Source organism: Ursus maritimus, unplaced genomic scaffold, assembly GCF_017311325.1.
Source record: "Ursus maritimus isolate PB19 unplaced genomic scaffold, ASM1731132v1 scaffold_27, whole genome shotgun sequence".
Classification (NCBI taxonomy): domain Eukaryota; kingdom Metazoa; phylum Chordata; class Mammalia; order Carnivora; family Ursidae; genus Ursus; species Ursus maritimus.
This window is the reverse complement of record NW_024425230.1, coordinates 7,973,660-7,988,712: the sequence shown is the minus strand read 5'-3', so window position 1 is coordinate 7,988,712 and position 15,053 is coordinate 7,973,660. Positions and strand designations below refer to the sequence as shown.

The 15,053-nt window shown below is 45.4% G+C and overlaps 1 protein-coding gene across 1 annotated transcript; it reads right to left on the bottom strand.

Annotated features, from left to right (window-relative positions):
- Positions 1-716: 716 nt before the first annotated feature.
- Positions 717-9,694, bottom strand: SELENOS (selenoprotein S). The gene is made up of 5 exons (XM_040642688.1): positions 9,538-9,694; positions 8,725-8,859; positions 6,644-6,750; positions 3,309-3,477; positions 717-1,345 (listed from the first exon to the last, which is right to left on the bottom strand). The coding sequence occupies exons 1-5, from the start codon at positions 9,611-9,613 to the stop codon at positions 1,266-1,268; spliced, it is 567 nt and encodes a 188-aa protein (XP_040498622.1). The 5' UTR covers positions 9,614-9,694; the 3' UTR covers positions 717-1,265.
- Between the last annotated feature and the right edge of the window lie 5,359 nt (positions 9,695-15,053).

Below are 15,053 nucleotides of genomic sequence, written 5' to 3'. Positions count from 1 at the left end.
CTAGAATACTTTTCTGGCTAATTACCACTATTCTGCAGGTTAATTTTGTTTCTTCTTATGATCTTGACTTGACAGCAGGATCAGTAAACTACAGTATGTAGGCCAAATCCAGCCCATGAGCTAAGAATCTTTTGTTTTGTTTTCCACATTCCTTAAAAAAGTGTGCAAACCCTGGGTGATGGACATTAAGGAGGGTACATGATATGATGAGCCCTGGGTATAAGACTGATGAATCACTTACCTCTACCTCTGAAACTAATAATACATTTTATGTTAATTAACTGAATTTAAATTTAAATTAAAACAATTTTTTTAAAGAGTACACAAACCCAACACTATTCTCCTGCACAGCCTGAAGTATTTACTCTCTGGCTCTGTGTAGTGTACTCCTGAAAGGGCCTCTAGATAAGAATATAACAAATGAGTCATGGTGCAAACGCAATGACCAACAGGGCGCTCAGAAACCTGGCTGGCCCTCGAGACACCTCGACAAGATGTTTGTTTATCCTATTAATTTAGCAACTCACCTCCGAGCACCCGATTCAGTGGACAAACCGCGAGGGATCTGCTGACTCTGGTAATCACTGTGGCTGACTGTCACTCACCTTGCTCACCACAGGTGAGAAACAGTGAGTAGGGAAAATAAGTAATAATAGGAGGTTGTGGAATGATAAAAAGCTGTTTAACATTTGGTAGACAAATTCAAGTTCACAAAGAACTTTCCTTGAATTTAATAAAGATGCGAAAAATGTTTTTTGCATTTTTTAATATTTACAGTTCCTTTTTTTTTTTTTTTTTACAAAGTTCTGTACATAAAAATAAATATACAGAAACAACCCCATCAACTGTGCATCAGTAATCCTCGCTGGTGGGCTCACCATTTACAAGGAAGACATCATTCAACGCAACCTGTCACAGAGACTGTCCTACCAGCAAGGACTTCTAACGTGAAGAGCCATCAGTAGGTCTCTTTTATCAAGATTGTTAATCACCTGGAGGGCTTTATCTACCAACTAGCAATTACCCATGAAATCAATGAATGCAGTCACCGGCTTTAGTGAAGTGTGACCAACTGTCAGTACTGCTAGTGGTGATGTCTCTATCCTATGCTGACTTCAACTGTTAAAGATGCAGTGTAGTTAAGAACAGAAATAAACCCACTCCCCTTGGCTAGTCGCTGTGAAAAGTGTGCGTAAGGCAATTGAATTGAGGGTTACGGATTCATCTTGCTAATGTCACAAGCGACACTAACAAGATTCTTAGCCTCATCCACCAGATGAGGGGCCTCTGCGTCCAGGCCTCCAGGAGCAGGCTCCACCTCCTTCACCAGACAATGGGTTGTAACCTGGGACAAGAGAAAGGAAGCAAAACAGTTCTGGGAACATTCTGTGTAAAACAGAAAATTGTGAACCTGACATGAAATATTCTCACAGACCTTTACATAAAACTTTTAGCTACCATGTAAAAAAAATACTCATTCTGTGATTGTACCTTGAATTGACTGTCTGGTGGGAACAAAAGAAGCCATCTAGCTTCTTGGCCTTAACTCCTCAGAAACGTAAAAACTCCCCAAAACACACAAGAAATTTGCCCAAAAAACGTCTCAAGATGGCTGGATTTAAGTATATAAAGGCTTCTGCTACAGTGCTTAATAAAATGTATACATTCAAATAAGGACTGTGCAAGCTACAGAAAATCAATTTAAAAAAAAATCAAAACAGAATGGAACTTGCCCCTTCTACCAGTCAGACCTGGGTCATGTAGGTGCCCTTGCCCTCACTCCTAACCCTGCCCACTCATTAGCTTCCCAAAGTTAATGGACATTTGGTGACCAGGTTGAGTGCTCAGGCTTTAGGCCAGTGAGACCTTAACTGAAGTGGTTTTGCTTCTGCTGTGGGTCTTGGGCAATAACTCCCCATGCCTCAGTTCCCTCAATCTGTGAAACCAAGCTAGTCAGAGAGCATGTAGCTCAGGATCGTTGGCAACACTCAAAGAGACCACACACAGAAGCAAGTCATAAGTTACATTCTCTACAACGTCCACTCCTCTCCTATATACCACCACTGTTTGCTCTAAAAAATATCCTTCCAGCAAATTTTTTTTAACAGATTTATTTTAGAGAGAAAGTCAGAGAAAACATACATGTATGGGGGGGGGTGCGGGGCAAAGGGTGAGGATGAGAGAATCTCAAGCAGACTACTCACTGAGCAAGGAGGTGGATGCGGGGCTTGATCCCACGACCTGAGCCGAAATCAAGAGTCGGACGCCTAACCAATTGCACCCAGGGGCCCCGAGAGAAAGTTTTAAAATAGCATTTGCTTTTCAGACATATCGCTCCTCCAGCAGGCCAGCTCTGGGTTCCTGACACAAAGGGGATGGCACCCAGCCCTTAAGGGTGGCCCAGCTTGTGTCTGTGCTGCCTTAGCGCCCATATTCCAGTCTCCCTGTGGTCCTCTCAAGACGCCAGCCACGCTTCCACCCCTCTGCCTCCACAGCACCTCTGCACAGAAAGCCTCTCCTCCAACGGAGAACAAGGCATTCAGCCCAGAACTGGTTCCTCCACAATGTGTTCTGGCCCCCTGCCCCCTCCTCCCTCAGGATTCCTGTGGAACTGCTAGCAGATCACAAACATGACTTGTTTTCATTTGTGTGTGTCACGTCTTCCCAAGAGGATGTGAAAGACCTCAAGAATGGGATGGAGACAGACAGCAACCATATAACCTGGAGTGCAGGGGGTGGGGGTTGCGCACAGAAAAAATGAACATCTGTCTGTGTCTCCTTGAGAAAGTTATTTGCAAGAAACAAGGTGGCCCTGGCTAGGAAGACAAAAACCACTGTGTTCTGGCCTGTGACACTGATCTGCAAGATGGGCAAACTATCCCTCGCTCTGCTTACCTCTCCCCTTCCAGGGCTGTGGGACTAGAGTGAGATGCTTATATCCGAGGGCCGTCGTGCCAGTTACTCACTGGGGCTGTGACTAACCTCCCTTTTCAATTTCTTAGTCAATGTTTACTTTTTTTTTTCCCTTACTGATTAGACACTGAAGCCAAGGAGGTCACAGGCCTCCTGGAAGCAGGACCTACATCCACATCCTTGCCCCGGGACACTGGGCAACAGGTGCATTGGGCTCACCAGGTTGGTGACCGCCAGCCACTAAGGGGTGCTTCGCATGCGTTTCTTAATCTTCACAATCCCAACCTTAGCAATTAGCTTCAATTTATAGATAATAAAGGAAGAAACAGAATCTTGTTTTTAAAAGGTACACCTACCCTGGAATTGCTTGGAATACGTTAGTGTCTGGTACTCACCACCTCCCCGCAGAGGCTTCCTGTCAGATTTCCGTTTCGGCAGGACCGATGAAGTAGAAGGCCCAGGACCGTCTTCTTCCGGAGGCTTTCTTACATTTCCTTTGTAACTTTTCCCTTCTTGCATGCTGTCCCACATTTCAATCTTCTGTCTCCTTTTTTGTTCTTCAAGCTGAGAAAGAATTGCACATGTTACAGAATGAATTCATAAGCTGCCATCTTTCTCAAAGAAAATGCTAATTTTGGTGATTTCTTCATTTAAAAGTCCTTTAAACCAAACCTTCACCTGCATTTTCTTTAGTTAATAATACTGCTGTCATCAATGGTATGAGTTTAATTCACAGAAACTTTTTTTTTTTTAAAGATTTTATTTATTTGAGAGAGATAGAGAGAGAGTGAACATGAGCAGGGGGAGGGGGAGCGGGAGCAGCAGACTCCCCACTAAGCAGGGAGCCAGACTTGGGGCTTGTTTTTATAAACTATTAAAGAAAGCAAAAAGTGTCACGGAAAAAAGACTACCAATTCAGTTCTTATGAAATGTGCCCAGAGGAGGACATCGTCGTGACACGAAGAACTCTGACTTGGAATGGGGGAGCGTGGCTGGCAGGCCTGCTCTGCTGCACCTGGCTGAGTTACCTCAGGAAAGCCATGTAAGCCCTCTGCTTTGCAGGCTGTGAGGATCCAACGAGAGCAGATATGAAAGTGCTTTGAAAGTCAAGTACTACTGGAAACATAAAGGAAAATTAATCTCAGTAGAAAACTGTGCACAACAATGAGCACTTGAGAAAGCTTATAAGCACACAGCGAGCAGGCTCCCAAGGCGGGAGGGAAATCCAGCACACTGGACCTCTGCCTCTGCCTCCCACTCCTTGAAGAGCAACACGCCGGCCGGCAGCCAGCTACACATCTCACATGTGCACACGTACGTGCACTACATTTCTCATCCCCCGGGGAAGCCAGACCCCCACTGCTGCTCGCTCTGGTTCCAGGTAACTGTGATGTCACAGGGATATGTGAGGAGATGCCTTAGGAAGCACATTTCAAGAAAATTTCTCCCCGGCTTTCAGCATCCGCTGCTGCTAACCCCCAATACCTGGCACCTCGTGCTTCCATTGTCTGCAAGGATAAGAGGCCAAGGAGGAGACCATCTCTTGACCTGAAGGCTAGTCTACACTCCTAGCTGACACGCAGAACACCGGGATGGAACATGGTGGACAAATCCGGGACCGCCAACAGGACAGCTGATTCAGCTGTGGGTCGCGCAGACTCAAATCAGTTTGCTATTACTACTCTGCTTGCAAGTACAGGAGACAGAACCCCATGTGCTATAACAATCTTAAAACCGAACACAGGCTTTTGTCCCTTTCCCAATTTTGGGGGGCTCACACTACAATTATTTATTTATTTATCTGACAGAGAGCTAGAGAGAGAGCGAGAGCGAGTGAGCACAGGAGGGGGAGCAGAGGGAGAGAAAGAAGCAGGCTCGCCCCAAGCAGAGAGCCCTATGTGGGGTTCGATCCCAGGACCCTGGGATCATGACCTGAGCTGAAGGCAGCTGCTTAACGACTGAGCCACCCAGGTGCCCTTCACACTACAATTTTAAAAAAACGATCTTTTCAGAAGATTATTTTCAGCTACGTCAGCGAACTGCGTAAATGATCAAGCATTTTACTAACACACACAAAAAACTCAGACAAACTGAGGGCTTCAGAGGGGAGGAGGGTGGGGGAATGGGATAGGCTGGTGATGGGTAGTAAGGAGGGCACGTATTGCATGGTGCACTGGGTGTTATACGCAACTAATGAATCGTCGAACTTTACATCAAAAACCAGGGATGTACTGTATGGTGACTAACATAATAATAAAACATTTAAAAAAAAATCAAAGTGAAAAACAACAACAACAAAAAAAACCAAAAAAAACCCCAAAACAAAACAAAACAAAACAAAACTCAGACCCTGAAGTCATCAGTTCTGATATGGAGAAGGAACTCAACTTACTCTATGGCTCTCAGAACGAAACAATAATAATTAAATGGTTGAAGATCAGCAAAGAAAAAAACTAAAACAGAACAGCTCAAAAATGGCATCTATGTATACTACGATGCCATTTCAATGAAAAATTTCCATGCGTGTTTATATACAGATAAATATTTCTAGAAAAATACCTAAAAATCTAATATGGAATGCTTGGGCAGCAGCAGATGGAAGAACAAGGAGATCAAAGACTTAATTTTCATGGTACAGATTTTTATAAAATGATGAATTTTTTTTTTTTACTTTGTATAAACAATGTGCTAGTACATTCTAGGTTAGTGACTGTATTTAAGTTGGAAAAAATGCAACTGAACAGTGAAGAAGGCTGCTAGGACAGGGTGACCGAGGAGGATGAATGGAGTAGGTGTGGTCTTGTTCTGTCCTTTCCTCCTGGGCTCCGGACAAGCTGGGGAGACCAGCCATGTACTGGATGACCACGCAGAAATCACAAGAGCCACTAATGGTGGCAGAAAGGCACAGGACCCTGGAGACACCACAGACACAGGCAAAAATCAACAGGAAGACCAATTTCTCTGCTGCCTTAGAGCATGCAGAGGCTTTCTTCTGAGACAATGAAGAAGGGCCCAGAAACATCTGGACCGAAACTTCTCAGAATGCAGAGTCTACAACTTGGTTGTTTCAGTTATACAGACTGGGTCACATCTGGTGGGTGGTCTTGCTCCTGCGAAGGGCAGCACAACCCACCGGACTGCTCAGGTCACTTCCAACAATTGTCCTTGGTTCTTCCTTCCCCCGCCCCCCTATCGCTCCCCAACCAAACCACGTGCCTTTAAAAAATCGTTCAAAACTCCATCTCCTGCTCCCCATCTCAACCCTGGGTTTAGCCCACTGCCGCCCTCCCCCTGGCTCTCCTTCGATCCACTGAAGAATGGCCCCACCTAGCTAGATTGTGTGAAATACGTGGCTTGAAACAGACAATGGAACAAGAAGCTGAATGTGCACTCGGTGTGTTCAGGGGCGTGGCACTGGGACACACAGTTTTGGGTGAGAACGCTGTGTGAAGAAACCACTGAAAAGCAAAAAGGTAAATAAAAGAACACTTTTTTTAAAGAGTATTTTCCCCAGTTAAGATATTGCACAAGGAAAGTGTGCTGACCAACACTGAACTAAGTGGAATCGATTCTGCCATAATTGTTTCCAGTACCTGCCCTAATGAGCTGGGGTGGGGAGGACATACAGGCAAGCATGCTTACACACACACACACACACACACACTCTTTTACACACAAAGCAGCAAAAAATTTCTTAAGACCATGTCTTCAAACTAAAACCAGCTCATACCTGTCTTAGTTTTTCCTTATGCTTTTCAACTTGTGCATTTAATTCTTCTTGCATTTTCAAACGAGCAGCTGCTAAAGCCTCCTGCCGTTTAACAACAACATCGGGTTCTAAAATGTCAGGAAAAATTTTGAGAAAAAAAGAAACTCTTGAGGGTCCATATTATTAGAAGGACACAGAAGTACCGAAGTCAGGCAACGCAAAAACATGTACTTTACATGAAAATTTTCCTGTTGTGCATAAATTTTACTGCTTATGGGGGCAGAAGAGTATGCTATTGCCATAGTTCTTAGCTCTAGTTAAAGATCCAGGGCACCAGAAATGCCTGAAAGAAACACATATTTTGGGACTCTCTCAGCAATTCCAATTCAGAGAGTCTGGCACAGCCCCGTGACTGAAATCTAAGTGGTCTGAGGGGCACCCTCAGATTCCATTCCACAACCTGGACATCTAACATCCAGTCTCTAGGATGACCAGAATTCGAGAAGACAAGGGAAGATAAAGTTTTCTGACCATTATCCATCACTTATAGAGCCCAGATCCATACCACAAAGAGGTAAAGATCCTTAGGCATTTTACACCTTGTTTCTATAGAAAAGAAAAATCCTTCCAGTTAGCATTAATGGAAATGAGCTCCCCAGCTTTATCTACGTTTATCTGCTTTGTAAAACAAAGCAGAATTATATAAATATACTGTCAAGTTCTCTATCTGCTCATCTGTTCAGACCACCATGTTAAGAATGACCACAGGGCAACTACACAGTACTGTGGCTAATTTTTAAAGAAGAAAATAAAGTAGAACTACACGTTCACATCAGCACTACCCAGAAGTATAAGCAACCATCACTACCTACACAGTGATGGAAAAAGAGCACTTAACCGAATCCACATAAAATGGGCCAAAGTGTTGTGGTCCAGGTAGTTACGGTGCGTGTGTAGTGGGAGGAATGACTGGAACTCTATCTTTAAAAACAAAACAAAATTATAGTTCTACTTCACAGAAATGTAAGTTTTGGTAACATTTGTAACTATCAGGTCATTCTTAGAATCAAGTGTGGATTTTTTCAACCAAATATTTCCTACAAATTGTACAACAGCACCACATAACACTTTGACTGCATGTTTACTTTTCGCAGTGCTTCATGAAAACAACTAAGCCTCTTTAAAAATGCCCAGCGCATCATCATCTTATAAACCTACTCCTCAGTTGTAAGAGCGGGTCTCACGCTGCCAGCGCTTCACTCGTAGAGATGGTTTCACCAAGGTGACTAACGCGGTTTCCTAACACCATGGCCACCCTCTTGAAATCCTGCATCTTATGCAAGACGTGCAATTTGTAGTTTGTTGTCAGATGTACAGCCAACAATCAAAAAGACTGAAGGAATGGCAGGCCCACAGAGTTTCATGGGAGAGAGGACAGGTCTGTTTGGGTAAAGGACATTCCTAGGTCTTTGCACTGGTGATTCCTTTTGTGTTACGACGTTTGCTTTTCTCCTCGAACTAAGTAACTGTGCTGAGTCAGAAGAAGGATTTGTATTTAATTGAGCTGCCATTCTCAAAACGCTTGACATTTCTTTTAGATACGTCCTCAGAAACTAGCTTCTACCTAGCGAAAAGGCTACTGTTTCAGAGGGACTATGTTTTTGAAACAGCCAAGCGTAATTTGAAATCAGATCTGATGAGGAAGTTGTGAAAATCAAAATGTGGAGGATATAAAGAACCAAGGCTGAGTTTCTTGTCGCTCGCAATGGTTCTAAAGATTAAACAGGCAGACCCACAAGTATGGAGAAGCTGTGAAGTTTTCACTTCAATCTATCCTATAAATGAAAAACCATTTAACAAGATATGCAGTGAATGCGCTACACACCATCAAGCAGGTTTTCCATCTCGTTAAAATCTCTGAAACTAAAAAAAAAAAAAAGCTATTGCACATTCCCCAAAATCAATTACAGAAGCATAAAATGGCTTTCCTTTCATGGTGATCAGAATCATGAGCTGCTTACTCTTCCTAACACACGAACTTCTAAATAATAAAAGAAATAGGCATAAAGCCACTGCCTTCCTTTCTCTTATCAGGCACTAACCCACAGCAGCCGCCGCTCGGTCCAGCTGCCTCTGCCTCAAGGCCCTCAGCCGGGTGGAAAGCTTCTGAAACACCACGTAGAGAAGGATGCAGCTGAAGACGATGTACCAGCCATAGGTGGCTAGCAGGGAGCCCACTGAAAAGAAAAACACAGTTTTCAAGAAACTGAAAGTCATACCACTACTAGACTTTTCCATAAAATTCAACTAAGACAAAGGTGCTCCTGCCCTCAAAACCCTCCGGGTCTAGCCGAGGAAATGGCCTCCCAAGTAGGCAGTTAAAATAGAAGCGAGCACAATTCAGGGGTCACCGAGGAGGAACTTCTCAACCATCCGGGGAGTTGAGGGGCAAGTCCGGAGGATGGAGGGCACCGCAAAGCGGGTTTTGATGGGTGAAGGGAAGTCTATCCGACTCAGGAGGGCAAAGCCCTTCAGACCTCAGGAACTTATAGAAAGGGGTGGCCGTGGGGGCCGATACGGCGCCGGGTATGGGTTGGGGGTGGGGTGACGCGAGGCCTGGAGGAAAATGCCCAGGGCCGAGTGGTCCCAGTCACCGCAACCTGGAAGGGCTTGCTTCGCATAAAGGATTCGACAAAAAGAGGCCCGACGGCGCCGCCCAGAGAAGTGCCACTCCCGGACAGCCACCGCGCGCGTTCCAGGCCCTTCCCGGACCTGCGTGCGGCGCCACCCGGATGCCGGCCAGGCCTCCCCAGGCCTCCCCAGGCCCCGCCGGGCGCGCAGCAGAGGACGACCCACCGAACATGGCGGCGCCCGGGTGAGCTGGCGGTACGAGCCCGTGGCCCGCGGCGACTCACCCGTGACGTGCAGGTAGCGCAACCCCTCTGTCTCCAGGGCCGGCCGCGCGGACAGCTGTTGCCCGTCCCACTCCATGTCCACCGCAAGGCAGCGACGCCCGGCCGCGTCAGCTGGAGTCTTCGCCTTCCGGCCCGCCCCTACGTACACGTGGCGTGCTCCCGGGACCAGCGTCCCGGAGTCCCGGCCAATCGTGGCGCGACCCGGCCCTGAAGCTCGGCCAATCACAGCGAGGGCGTGGCCAAATGGGCGGGGCCGGGAGAGCCGGGCGGGGAGGTGCCAGACAGCCCCAGGCCTACAGCGCATCTTGGAGGCGGCTGGCGTCACTGTTCGCGGGAGAGAAGCCGCCTGACGGATCTCCGGGCCGACTCCGTCTGGCAGGTTTACTTCAGTACTGATTGCACACCGAGGTCACGGGGGGTTAGGGGCCGCTTGGAAACAGGATTTGCGCCCACATCCTTGCCCCTGACTCATTGGGCAATAGAACTCGGCAGGCAGGCTCCTGGCAGATGAGGGTTTGCTGCCAAGGCCCGCCCTCAAGGCGTGCAGATAGATAAAACCCTGGCAGCCTTCTCCTCCAGCTGCCCCGGTTACATTTCAGGCTAAGAAGTCCCGCCGACCCTCACGGTCCTCCTCCGCTCCAGAGCCAAAACCTCTTGGGAAAGAATTAAATTGGTGGCTCCGACCCACATCGGCGCCTATTAGGTGTCACAAGGCAGTAATAGTTGTTTATAATAGTTTTCCGGCTGTTTCCTCGCCTGCAAAGCCCTCCTCCACCGCCTTCCACTCCTCTCCCGTCACTACTGCTCGGAGGCCTACTTGAAATTTGAGCTTGAGTGTTTTTGGAGAAGGCTTCGAAGTCAACACGCCTAGCTGTGTCTCCAAAGGAGCGTTGAGAATCGGGAATACAGTCGTGAAAAGACGGCGAACGGGATGACGTCAAAGCTCTTCCTCACCTTGAAAATGAGCTCTTGAAATGGGGAAATTGAGGACTCTGGATTTTGTTAATTAAGGCTGTGAAGACAGCCAGATCTGATTAATTTAGGAGGGAGAAATTTTATTCCCTCCTTGATGTTTTCCTCTCACTTGTAAAAGGTGATGGACCATCACTCTTTTTTAGTGGTTTCCCACTCAATCTGGCATCTTGCAAGAGCTGGATGTGCTAAAACTGAACTATATTTGGGATCAGCTTTAAATATACCTTGTGTATAAACAGTGATAAACTAGTCAGGAGATGGGGGTTGTCCAACTTGTTTGGTTACACTCTGGACACTAGGTACACTATACCATAGGAGTCACTTCACGGAAGTAGTTGGTGAGGCCCTCTTTCCTCTCAAAGGGTTAATATCCTGAAAAGGGATCTGGCACAAGTTTCGATTAAAGCTTGGTTAAGTTCATTTTTTTATAGTAACTTAGTGGTTAAGATTGCTGGTGACTTGGGTTGGCTAAGAAGGTTTTTAACAGACAGTTCCCTACCCTGCCAAAAGGTGTTAGTTTAAGATGTGAAAGCTTCAAGAATGTGCAGTGAACATCATTTTAGAGCTCACAGTGTAGCTCAGGAATTAAAACAGCTGGAGTAGCTGTGAAGGAAGATCCTACCTCACAGAGATCCTACTTTACCATTGCCAGCTTTCCAACCAAGTCAATGAATTAAGTTAACCTGCATATCATAAAAATGTCAAAATGTTGCATCTGGCTCAATGAGGGAGAAGAGTTTGCCTTATTTGCCTTGTTCACCCACCAACCTGCAGTGTCTACAGGTATGAAGAGGGAATAAATTTAACATTTAGTTTCTATCATTTAAACAAAAATACTGAGTAATTCCTGTCACTCAGGACTTTCTGATATAAAATAGAAACCAGCACAATAATGAAAATAATGCACATTTTTAAACACCAAGAATAAAGTACCTTTGCATACTATTATAAACTAGTGTCTCTTACATATATTCACAGTATGATGAATAGTATATTCAACTAAAATCTAACTGATCTTGAATTACTAGGATGCAAGGGTAAAGGGGTTTTGCTTCAGTTCCTAGCACAATGCTGTACTTAAATTCCCGCTGATAGAAGTTATTCTTCCTAGCCAGGCTTATGAGTTACCTTTGTCCCTTTAATCAGGGTGTATCATTTCACCTAGCATATCTAGAACCATAAAGTTATTTCAGCACACCCTTTGTTCAATACAATTGCTCAGTGGTTATTTGCAAAAACAGGACAAAGATCTCCTAACCAGTCACAGACCATGGTAGATTAAATGATTGGCCCTAATTCAGCATTCCTTCTTACATCCATATCCTTGTAATAGCCTCAAAGTGGAAGGAGTAATATTTGCCCATCCTTTGACTTTGGACTTGGCCAGGTGGCTTGCTTAATGACAAGTGGGCAGATGTACAGTGAGTCAGTTTTGAGTGCAAGTCTTAAGAAGCCTCTAGTGTTTCCTCCTTGTGCTATTGCCCAGTTAGCTGACTTGCCCAAGAATGAGATATGCAAAGCTGAGCCACCCTATTTAAGCTTCAGACCAGCAATGAAAAGCAGAGCCAGCTGTGAGAATAAATGGTGGTTGTCACTTAAAGCCTGAGTTTTGGAGTGGTTTGTTACGCAGCATTATTGTGGCAATAGCTAACTGGTGAATTGTCCAACCTCACCCCTTCACAAAAGTGTATGGACAGGATTAAAGGAGTTGGTGGCTGTTTCTCACACTTGAATGATCCTTTCAGTGACATTCTTGTAGATTCCTACTGTGGCATTTAAAGATTTATTCACTTATTTTTTGAAGATTTTACTTGTCAGAGAGAGAAAGAGAAAGACAGCACAAGTAAGCACAAGCAGGCAGAAGGAGAAGCAGGCTCCCCACTGAACATGAAGCCTGACATGGGGCTTGATCCCAGGACCCCGGGATCATGACCAGAGCTGAAGGAAGACGCTTAACCTACTGAGCCTACTCAGTCACCCACCAATGTGGCATTTAAATTATGTTAAATACCTACATATATAAAACTATATATATATGTAGATATAACTACATACATTTCCTAAATTTATAGTTCTTAGAACCTCAAAACCTACTAATTACAAATGCTGTTACAGGATTTCCTTCTTCGGTGCCCCGGTTCTTGGTCACGCCACTCCAAAGAATGAAGAGGTAGACAAGATCAAGAGTGGCCGGCAACAAAGCAAAGTTTATTGAGTGATAAAGTGATGGCACAAAGCTCCCGAAGACAGAGGGGATCCCAGAGGGTTGCCATCCGCGTTTCCAAGTCTAAGGGTTTTTATAGACTTTTGTTGGAGGGCTGTTTTAATCTGATTAACCCTCCCTACGCCTGTCATCCAATCAGGTTTTTGTCATCTATCTATCATGGGGGGGAAGGGTGGAGGGCTCCTTCCACGACCGTGTAAAATACTTCTAAGGGTGGTTTCCTCTTAGGCGGTGGTGGGGGCGGGGTCCCAGCCTGCCTTTCTTCCAACTACCCTTCATCAATACTACAAAACTAATATTCAAATCAACATCTTAATGTAGCTGCACAGAAATAAAGTTCTTTTAAGTGTTGCCACAACTATGGCACTGGTACAAATTTCTACTATAACATGATAGACGTTACCTTTGATTGAACCTCATGTTCTGCAAAATTGCACATTGAAACCATAAGGCTTCCGGGAAAAACTGGGTTTTTCTGGTCCTGAGACACACAGATATTGGTGGAGCTCTGAGCAAAGGAGCCCTCATATTCATCTTGTCAATATTTGCAAAATCCTCACTTGGGACAATAGCATAAACACTGTAACAAGATCTCCTTTTGTTTTTTCTAAGCAGCTTCAAATCATTAACTATGAGTCATTAAACTCTTTGGTGCCAAAGTAATCCTGTTTAGTCCAGATCCACTTAGGCAATGGCACCAAAGTCTCGTATTATTGCTAAGGACTGCCCACAGTCAAAGCCAGGACCCGAAGAGGTAAGGAATGTGACTGGAAGGAAATGAAATGCAACCAGTTGGTTATTACTGAGGGTAGTGACCAGAGGCTCATTCGGGGTCCCCTTAATAGGTGGCTCACAAATGATGGCAGCAGGGAGCCTCCTGCCTAGGATGGCAATAGCTTTCCTGGATCTTAAGCGTGGAGAAGAAAACTGGACTCATTCTAGTTGTCCTGTCAGAAGCAGACGTGTCGGGTTAATGTGCATTAACAGACAGGCTCTGTGGAAGCAGAAAGGCAGCCTCATGGCTTCCGTCATTAAAGATGTTGAAGCTAAATTCTAAGCCAGCCCAGGAAGATATCTAAGACCACCCCCAAACCCACCCCCAAGGCCTTCTGTTCTGATCCCCTGTACATTTAGTAACGTTCTATACCCAGAGGGCACCTTGGTGAGGGCAACAGCAGAGCATCAATTGCAGTTATCTTCCTCTCAAATTCAATTAATTTCTAGTTTATAAATCCATCTATTGTCTACTTGGGTTAGTTCCTGGGTGCCTACATGCCTCAGGAAGACATTAAAAAACATCAACCTCCCAATCTGTCAAGGGGAGGGTAAAATATTAGAACAGAACAAGGCACTCCGGTTCGGGTCACCAGTAAATGGGTCACAGGAAACTGTTCCTGAAGGAGTTGAAAGATGTCAGGAAGACATTAAGGAAGTGGTGAGAGGGAAGGCTGGAAATCCTCTGGGGAGCCTTGTCCTCTGATGGACAGCACCTGGGAACCTACTGGAAGTGCAGACCAGCCCCCACAGGATCTTGCATTTGAACAAGGTGCCCTGGAAGTTCACTGTCCAGTGCGGTTGGAAAGCACTGGTTTAGGGTCATACTGAGGAAATCTGCAGGCCAAGTTCTCCTGATACCCAAGTTCCATCTCCTTTCTGAACGCTCTGCCCTCTTTTCTACGGAATGGAGGTTTAGGCCCACTGTTGCCCAAGGGTCCGTCTTCCCAGCTAGGCTGTCAGCTCCTTGAAGGTTGAGTTCCTTCATGGCTTATGCGTCCTATGCACGCTTTACAAGAACGAGAAATCAGCCCAGCAGCAATCACCCACACTCTTCAGGGGTCTACTGACAAGAGTGTTTCTCACATTTTGAATATCCCAGGGAGCTTAAAAAAGAACAAAACCAAAAACCCAACCCAACACCAGCAGATGAAAAGATGGATGGTGAAGGGGCTCACTTCTACCACCTTGTTTTTATGATTAACCTAAACTGGCCATTAACAGGGTGTGAGAAATGTAATGAAGCATCCAACAGCTATGAGGAAATTGCCGTAGCCTGCTCACTGGGCCAAGACTCACCCCCACTCCCCAACCATGTCCTAAACGCTGGAACGTGCTGCCCCTCTGCTCAGACTCCAGTAAGCAGAAGCTGCATTCCCCTACAATTTTTCAAATCAGTAATTAAAGCCTGGCTGCCTTTAATGAAGCTGTTGTTATTCTTTGTATGGGGGGGAAATGCACCAGAGATCACAAAGTCTTACTGATAACCACTGGCAGCACACAGATAATCTTGAGTTTTATTAAGAATTTAAAAATCTAAACA